General features: G+C 41.5%; 1 protein-coding gene across 1 annotated transcript; it reads left to right on the top strand.

Annotated features, from left to right (window-relative positions):
• Nucleotides 1-6,350: 6,350 nt before the first annotated feature.
• Nucleotides 6,351-7,088, top strand: CETN1 (centrin 1). The gene has a single exon (XM_004742806.3). It carries the CDS (start codon nt 6,397-6,399, stop codon nt 6,913-6,915), a length of 519 nt encoding a protein of 172 aa, XP_004742863.1. The 5' UTR covers nt 6,351-6,396; the 3' UTR covers nt 6,916-7,088.
• Nucleotides 7,089-9,306: the final 2,218 nt, after the last annotated feature.

Below are 9,306 nucleotides of genomic sequence, written 5' to 3'. Positions count from 1 at the left end.
TTCTTCATCTTCTTCCATTTATCTAGACATTAATCTTCGCCTTGTAAATTTCAGGAGTTCTCCATGCTAAATTCAAATGTATTTGTTTTGTGTATTCTAAATTAATCCCTAATGAACCAGGAATTCCAAAGTGCCCTTTCCTTTGTTTTGAACAATATGTAAGATAAAATGTCTAGTTTATGCCTTAGTGTCTAGAAGTTGATTGCTAGGAAATCAGGATGTTCACAACTTTTAAGCAGAAAGAAAGGCTAAATAATGACCACTTTTTAAGGATTCACTAAATACTCAGGATTTTGATAAATTCTCATAGACAAATCTGTGTTAAAATATGAATCCTCCCCATCTTCTTCAACCCAGCTTGGTAGATGAGTCGGAAGTGTAAGTTTGTATCTAAAAGCTAACACTTGTTCTCTTTCTCCCCTCTCATTCCCCTCTGTTATCCTTAAGTTGTTTTTTTAAATCCTTAAGTTATTTTTCAAAGTGCATGTATGAAACCATGCTTAGAGGATGTGGGGAACTTTAAAATTAACCAACTATGGACTCACACTAATGCAATGGGGTCCAAAAGCACCCTGGCAGGCAAACACTTTGTATAAGGTGCAACTGAAAACAATACCACAAGTAAATGACCCAGTTTCCATTCTAAACTTTATCCCATGCATAGCATTCTGAGCAAAAGGAACCCTGGCTAGTGCCAAGGGGGAAAAAAAAGAACATGGATTTCAGATAAGAATGATCCAGAAACCAAAGGAATTTGGAAAGGACTTTGTAGATGCAAAGTAGCAAATGCGGAACATCACAGAAAGTAGAGGGACAGTAATCCCCCATGGTGAACCCACTGAGTTTCGAAAGATGTTTAACCAACATCTGAATGAAAAACCTCTGTGGGGAGGTCAGTTGCCAACTGAAACGGCTGAGAAGACATCATCTCCTCCTACCCTAATTTGTACCCCCTTTCTCATTTAGAGGCTTAGCAGGAGGGAGCTGTAATATGATTACTTGTTGATGAAGGGATTCCTAACATGACCTACTGGTTTCCTTTGATGCTTTGTTTTCTGACATACTGCTAAACTCTGAAATGCAGAAAAACTATAATTTAGTTCAGAAGCTTATTTTAAAACATACATTGCAGTCATAGAACTGATTCTTACTACCTTCTCAAATTTTTTGGTTAATACAAATCCCTTCTTCACAAAATGCATTATGTTTCCTTCTACTGTCACTTTCATTTGGTTTCCCCAATTTCCAATGAGTTGGGGAGAAATCTGAAAACACGGCTATGTGGGAAAGGGCCTCTGTGGGAAAGGGTCCCAGTCCCAGCTTTTTTGCTCCCTCACTGTGCCTTGCACAGGACTTCAGGGCTGGCCTCTAAGAAAGGACCTGGATGGGTCTCACCGCCAATCACAGGGGCCCCTAGGCCAAAGGGAAGCTGGTGGATGAGGACTTGGAGACATGGCAGGAAGGGAGGGTTCCTCCTTTCCAGGCTGGTTCAAGGGAGAAAATCAAACAGATTAGTGCATCTGTAGCAGTTCACTTTCCCCTATGGGGCTGACTTGGCACGGTCTTCCCTTCCGGAACGATCTTTATGCTGTACTAAAGGAACTAGGCATGAATAGGCTTTGAGCTAGGATGCAATCTTCCCTTTTTCTCTGTCCTTTTCTCTGAGAGGCATCCTTAGTACATGAACCCCAGCAGAAGTGACCAGTGCAAGGACTGGATAAACAACATGCCGGCCACAGGCCAAGTTCCCCCTGACCTGTTTTCCACAAGACCTGTTTTCTTGGGCCTGTGCAGTTCTTTGGTTTGTTCTGTTTTTACATTTGAATGTTGTCTTTTAAAAGGGCACAAACTCTCCAGGTCACTGCTAATCCCTAAAGACGCCCTGAACACGCAGCCCACTTGGCTCATCTTGTGTTACAAACACCCCTGTGGGCTTTTGACCTTTCAATCCCTGGTAATCAGAAACTTCTCCTTGGTTAACAACCTTGGAGCCAGTTAAGATGCTGATGTCTCAGAGGTCTTGGAGAATAAACGAAGGTGGATCAAAGGGTAAGTCAATAGCTTAGTTTAGGAGATATTTTAAAAATCCAAGCAAGCCATTTCCAGGCCTCTTGGTTCAGCATTCTCTGTCGCATGCCCACACTTGGGGGCCCTCTGCAGACAGCAGGGCAATATGATTGCTGGCTCACAAATCCCATGAGGTCTGGCTTTGAGTTTATATCAACATAGATTGTATCTTTTCTCAGCGTGCTTCCATCAGACCAATGCTTAATTTGGACTGATCTGTGCTCCCAGAAGGGAGGGCAGTCGTTCTTTCATTGGATGCATTTAATTTCACTCTCCCTCTTAAGTTTAAAATGCTCTGGACATGCATTTACCTTCCTTCTTCTCTTCCCCACACTTTTCCTTCCTCCTTCTTTTATTTCTCCCAAATCCAAATGATGTATAAGTGGAGTGGACCTCCGTTGGGAGTGGAAGGGAAACACTGTCAATCTTTATTTTTTCCACCTCAAGCTCTACATTAGATCCTCCATCCAAGTTTTCTAAAACATGTAAGGTTCTCCTCACCCCTGCTTTCATCCTTAGGATATACTTGAAGTCACAAGTGCATTTTCTGCGAGGGAATCAATTTCCTTGATGGTCAATCATTGAAAACCATAATAGAACTGGCAAATGTTCTATGAAGCAAAAAACAATATTCATTGTTTTAAAAAGATAAAACACAGAATTATAAAGGCCTTCATGCTTGGTGGAGGCTTCTTTCAAATGTTTCTTTGGATCGCAAAGAAGTCCTTTATATCTACTTTGCTATTAGGAGTAACTGGGTGAAAGTTTGAGAAATAGTGTGAGATTCTGGTAAATTCTTTTCTAAAACACAGCCTGATTTTGTATCTGAGAGGAGTATTTCTTTATTTCTGGGGTTCATGAAATGAGAAATTATGTAGCCTTTGGCTGGACACTTAAGTCTATTCCTGGGCTTGCCAAAAAGGCTTGGGTTGAGTCACTGGACTGGACTTCACAGTCTCATTCAGAGACCACTGGGATTGTAAAACTCTTGCTGCTGAGGCCATTTCTTGTAAATGGCTCCACGTATTTAAGAATAAATAGCGTAGTTCTGTTACTGTTGGTTTGGGAATCACCCATCCACCACACTGGCACAGTTGTCCTGCTTATTATGCACAAGTGTCAAACATTTGCATTTTCTCTCTTCTGCATTTGTTGGAAAGTAAATAGGCAGCAATAAAGAAACTTCATTATGCATGTTTTCTGCCTTGGGTGGCACCTGGAATTTGCTGAATTTGCTGAGTGCAACTTAAATTTTAAAAGACTCCTGAGCCTCACCTTTTTTAATGCCATGCAGGTCAAATGGAAAACCAAATACTTGGAATAAGCAAGCTGCATGGGTCCTTTCTCTTGGTCTTGACTGACTCCAGACCCTGTTGTGGAATCCCAGCACCTCTTTTTTTCCCTCTTCCAGCCGTTAAGCTTCCATGACCATTCCATTAAACAAACATCTCCTCTCCCCCTCTCAGAAAATCAACAACTGATTTAGCATATTACCTAGGACACTCCAGTACAAAAGCTTTAATGGGCAAAAACAAAACAAGAACACTCCTATCCACTGATTTTCCAGGACATCTTGTTTACTTCATGTCGCTCTTAGTGGAACTTGAAATGTGACTTACAGGCAATGAAGCTGATTTCACAAGCACTATATAGACTCTCACTGATGACAACTGAAAGGACTTTGCCCAGACTGCTTCTCGCTACCTTGTACCAGGAGCTGAACGCAGGGAATGGAATGAGGCAGAATGGAAAAATAAATGTAAATATCAAGCATATTGCTCTTTTTTTCATTGACTCACCCCAGAAGGGGACCCCATCTAAGATTCTACAAAATCCTATTAAATCATTCTAGGCAAGATGCTTAATTATTATTACATTTAGGGAAGAAGAGCAGGATCATATCTTCCCAGTGATACTACACTCTTGGTAATAATCTCAATTTGTAGAAAAGGAAGCATGGTGTGGTGAACAAAGCCTCAGCACTGGACTCAGACAGGCCGAGGTTTAAAATCCCAGAGCCACAATTTATTGGCTGTGTACCACTGGATATGCTACCAACCTCTTGTGGGCCTCATTATTCTTCATCTGCAGAATGGGGAAATGATGCAAGGATTTAATGAGCCCAAATGCAAGGAGCAAGTGCCATGCTGGGCACACAATCCATGTAAAATTACCTTCCCTTTTTAAATCAGATTACAGATTATGAACATAAAGTAACTCTGCAGCAACAGCTGACTCTGGCTGAGGGCACTGTTTTCTATGAAGGGTGCTCTTGGTGGCCCCTAGTTGTGACTGCTGATTACACACATCTGGAAACTATGACAACCGCTTTGCTTTGAGCTCAGCTTGGCCCAAATGTAGCTCTATATAAGGCAGCTTCTATCCTTCAGTTTTTCCCAACACATCATAGCTTGCCTTGAATTTGGGCAGAGGAGTGGGTGTCAAAAGAAATGCACAATGTCTAGGAAAAATTCAGATTCAACTAACAATTACCCAGCCCTGTTTAGTTCCCACTAGGGAACCATTCCTGGAGTAGCTCACAGAACATGCACAGGAGCCCTGTTAGGAAGCTATACTATTATGTCTACTTTGCAGATGTCTCAACTGAACCTGGGAGGTTAAGTCACTTTCTCAAGTCACAAAGATAACAAGGCATGGGGTTGGGGTAATATCCCAGGCTTTTTGACCTGGTTAATAAAGCAGGAGGATTTGCAGTGTTGAAAGATAGGCAATGGCAGTGTCTACTTGCCAAAGTCTACTTTGGGTTGACACTGTGACAAATGCTGGGAGGCAGGAGATGGGAGATGCCAGTGGTAAGTTTTCTTGACTTTTAGAAACCCTATACTAAGGCCTTCAGTCCATCATGTCACATATCAATTGGGGCAGGTAGTAAGATGTAGCTATTAAACAGATCATGTAAATAATATCTGATCACTAGTTAAAAAACAACAACACTTAATTTATAAAACACTCCCAGCATAATTTAATCTGGGAGTGGGGGTGGGGTTGGTCTTATCTGCACAATTTAGAACGATTTTAAAACCAATTGTAACTCCCATTCACTTATTCAACAAATATTTATTAATCTACCTACTAGGTGTCAAGCACTGTTCTAGATACTGGGGAAACAAAAACTCTTCAATAAAAGCTTTTGAAAGTGCCTTCTTGGTAACTGATCAAGTAATAATAAATTGAGATTTGGGGGAAAAGAATGCTAAAACATCAGATTTTTTTAAAAAAAATTCCTTTATGGGCTTTTTTGAGGATTCTTTCCTTTGTTTCCACTTAAAAACCTCCCATTTTTCTCTTGCTTCTTTGTTCCCCAGAGGCAATTTTTAGTCCCAATATGTGCTGCACCATATGCTTCCATTTCCATGGCCAAAGCAGGACAACGGTGGGGGAGGGGGGCGGTTCAGCACAGCCCCAACTAGATGATAAACAGTGAGCATAATATGCTGCTAGAGTCTTTAAAAAATACCAGAAAGTAGTATTTCAACCCCCCTCCAAATGAAAAGCCTAGTGGATGAAATTAAGACTGTTACTCGAGTGTAATTACACTGAGTATATAAAATTGAAACACTGAAAGTAAATCATACATTTGGATATTACATTTCATATTTCAGCATATGCTGAATAAGCCAGTGAAGTTTTATTATTGTTGGGGGTAATGTCAGGAGAGAAATTTCTACAAATTTTATATATAAAATTTTTCCATTTTTTTCTGTTTTTTCCATTTTTCTGTTTTCCATTTATGTCAAGTTGAGCACATGCTGTGACTTAAGATTCTCCTTCTTCCCCGCATTTAATGCCCAGGGACAAGCTCCATCTTGATTATCCTAAATTTCGCCTTAGGTGACCTCAGACTAAGAGGGGGCTTTTAATTTTGTTTTGTTTTCTTAATTCCACGAAGGTTTTTGTTTGTTTGTTTGGTTTTGCTTGTTTGCTTGTTTTAATTTATATAGAAAAGGAGAGAAGAAGGACTTCCAAATAACCCTATAAACATGGTCTTCTGGGTACTGGCAAATGGCCCGGATAGCACAGCAAGTTACAATGCATTATGGAAGACAACTGTGGCTGCAGTCACTTCTTGCCGGCCCATGTCTCAGCTCATGGAAACTGGACGACAATCGAGGGAACGGCGGGTTAGAACGTAGTAAGATGCCGCAGAACTTGCCGCCTTACTGACCTGCAACTCGCTGGGAGACCGTGAGGGAAAGCTTTGGGAATGCATGGGGAGAGGCCCCGCGCCTGCGCTCCAGGGAGGGGTCACCCCTGCGCAAGCGCAGTGACTGCAGTGGCGCCGTTAAAGGTAACAACCGCCGAAAGAAGATGGCTTCCAGCTACAAGAAGTCAAACGTGGCCTCTACCAGCCAGAAAAGAAAGGTGGGTCCTAAGCCTGAACTCACGGAAGATCAGAAGCAAGAAGTTCGCGAAGCATTTGACCTCTTCGATGCCGACGGAAGTGGGACCATCGACGTGAAGGAGCTGAAGGTGGCCATGAGAGCGCTGGGCTTTGAACCCAGGAAGGAAGAGATGAAGAAGATGATCTCCGAAGTAGACAAAGAAGGCACAGGGAAAATCAGCTTCAATGACTTTTTGGCCGTGATGACTCAGAAGATGGCCGAGAAAGACACCAAAGAAGAAATCCTGAAGGCTTTCAGGCTCTTTGATGATGATGAAACTGGGAAGATCTCCTTCAAAAACCTAAAGCGCGTGGCCAACGAGTTAGGGGAAAACCTCACCGACGAGGAGCTGCAGGAAATGATAGACGAAGCCGATCGGGATGGAGATGGCGAAGTGAACGAGGAAGAATTTCTTCGGATCATGAAAAAGACCAGCTTGTATTAAAGTCACTTTCTTCTGCAAGCATGTGTAGAGAAGTCCAATGGCATGCTGGGTTCTCTGATTCGGTTTTGTAGGACCTCGAGTTAGAGGACAGCGTTATCCTCTTACCCCCAATTTCTTTAAATACTTCTATTTCCAAATCTCTGGCTCAATTATAGAATTTTAAAGAAGTTTGTTAGTGTGAGTGTTTTGGTTTCTAATTCTCGCAATCAGACCTGGAGTACTTTAGGTTGAATAAAGAGCCCTGAGGCTTCAGTCCCCTGGCTCACCTTCTGCCCTGCTTTGGTGGACAGCCATTGAGCTGAAGGAAGGTAGGTTGGCTTCTTGCGACAAAGAGCCATGCGATTCCCTTGTTACTTCTTTGGTGGCCTTATATTAATCTTGCTTCACATTCTGTTCCTTGAATTCGAGCCATTCTTTTAGCATGATGAGGTGGAATTGGCCAGCATGTCATTCTAGCCATTACTTTTCATTTAACTGAATATTGGTTTGAAGAAGAATGGTGCAGCCACTTACTAGGCTCAGGAAAGGTGCTCTCCTAAAGAATAAGCTTGCAGTTGGGTGTTGGTAAATTATGCAGTTTTGTCTATTCTTTGACTTCCTCACATACAAATGACTCTTCCTTTGTGTATAAATTATCTACTGTGTATTATCCAAGGCCAGATGTATATCAGAGCTATAAAATAAAATTTAATTTAATATTGGCCCAAGCGAAGCATCATTTGCATAAAAAGTTAACTAGTGATTTTGAGTAAATATCTTACAAATGTAAGATCTTCGTTTAGTAAAAATGGAACGTATTTTAAGCTACTTATCTGTCCTTGGAAAGATCAGTTAGCATTTTAGTTACACTGTATTATATCCTTCCCTTTATTACTGCTTTACATTACATGCCAGTGTCTACATGCTAATTCTTAGAACATCTTAGTTCTTGATTTGATTTTCCCCCTCTGGTGTATAGTTGATGCCAGAGCATTTGGCATGTAAGTGATTCTTTATTTTATAATCCCAGAACACTGTTTCACTATGGTGTGTGTATGTATTAATACTACTTGTTTTCTGTTCTAAACTAAGCCTTTCTTGTTTTGAAATAAGAAATCTAGCCCTTTTGAGTGTCTATAAACCTGAAATTAGAGAGAATTTAAATAATATGACTGTGAGAAAATAATATAATCTGCTAAGATACAACCTAGGTTAACGTTTTGATAATAGGCAACAAAACTATTAAATGGGCAAGATATTTTGGTCACAACTGAATGTAAATTAAATCTTCATACAAAGTCCCATTAAGATAAATGTTGAAATTCTGGAAAATTTTTCACTTGCTTTGCCAGCAATTGTACCCTTCAGAGGGTGGTGGATATAATCAGGGAAACTACTACTCTGAGCTGAATTCTCATTAACGGGGACTAATTTGTCAAAGCAGTAGTACTAGCTGAAGTGATGGGTATGTGGACATTTGTTGTGAGAAAGAGTTTTGCTGAGGTGGCTGGCACAGGGCCGAGGAACTCATCAGGCTGCAAATGCTTACAGTTCAGGTTCAGGGTCTGGGTGTGGATTCAAGTTCAGTTATAGGGGATACAGGTGCAATTTGGGTCCACATCAATCTGAAGGGCCTGATCCAAAGGCAAGGGGAGGAGTATGGCGTTCTGGGAAGCAAGACTTCCTGGCATCCTGTTGACCAGAATCTTGGCCCAAGGATCTATATATGGATCAAGGTAGAAATACCAGAAACAAAGAAAGTTGGCAGAAACTAAGAAAAAGGGTCAGAGCCTCAGCCAACTGGCCTAGTTTCAGTCTCTGCTCCTGTCCCAGCAGAGGACAGAAGTGAAAACCAGGAACCTGGGCTGAAGCCCAGCAGTCGGGCTGCCCAAATGCCCTGGGGTCAACTGTGGAGGCTGTATGTAGCCCAGTACATAAAGGGTTGCCCTGAGGGCACAATCCCACACAAGGGAAGGGAGCTCCAGAATATTTCTGAATCCCATTTACTGCTAAGGAAGAACTTCACAATGAACTATTAGTCTTGCTTCTCAATTGACTCATACTTTAAAGGATGGAGGGTAAAGAGGAGAAAGGGGGATGATGAGAGCAGGACCAAACTGGCATTTGAATTTAGATTTTTTTTTTTTAGATTTTTTTTTTTTTTTTTTTTTGACAGAGTGAGCACATAAGCAGGGAGGAGTGGCAGGCAGAGGGAGAGGGAGGAGCAAACTTCTCACTAAGCAGGGAGCCCTATGTGATGTGGGGATTAATCCTAGGACTCTGGGATCATGACCTGAGCTGAAGGCAGTTGCTTGACTGACAGAGCCACCCTTGAATTTGAATTTTAAGAGAAGTTAGTCATATATGTCTGGCTCAGTCTTACTCTTTACATATGGCCTAGTCTTTACAAAA

Source organism: Mustela putorius, unplaced genomic scaffold, assembly GCF_011764305.1.
Source record: "Mustela putorius furo isolate JIRA1106 unplaced genomic scaffold, ASM1176430v1.1 tig00003858_pilon_pilon_pilon, whole genome shotgun sequence".
Lineage (NCBI taxonomy): Eukaryota > Metazoa > Chordata > Mammalia > Carnivora > Mustelidae > Mustela > Mustela putorius.
Note: the sequence above shows the minus strand (reverse complement) of the source record. Positions and strands in the feature narration are given on the sequence as shown.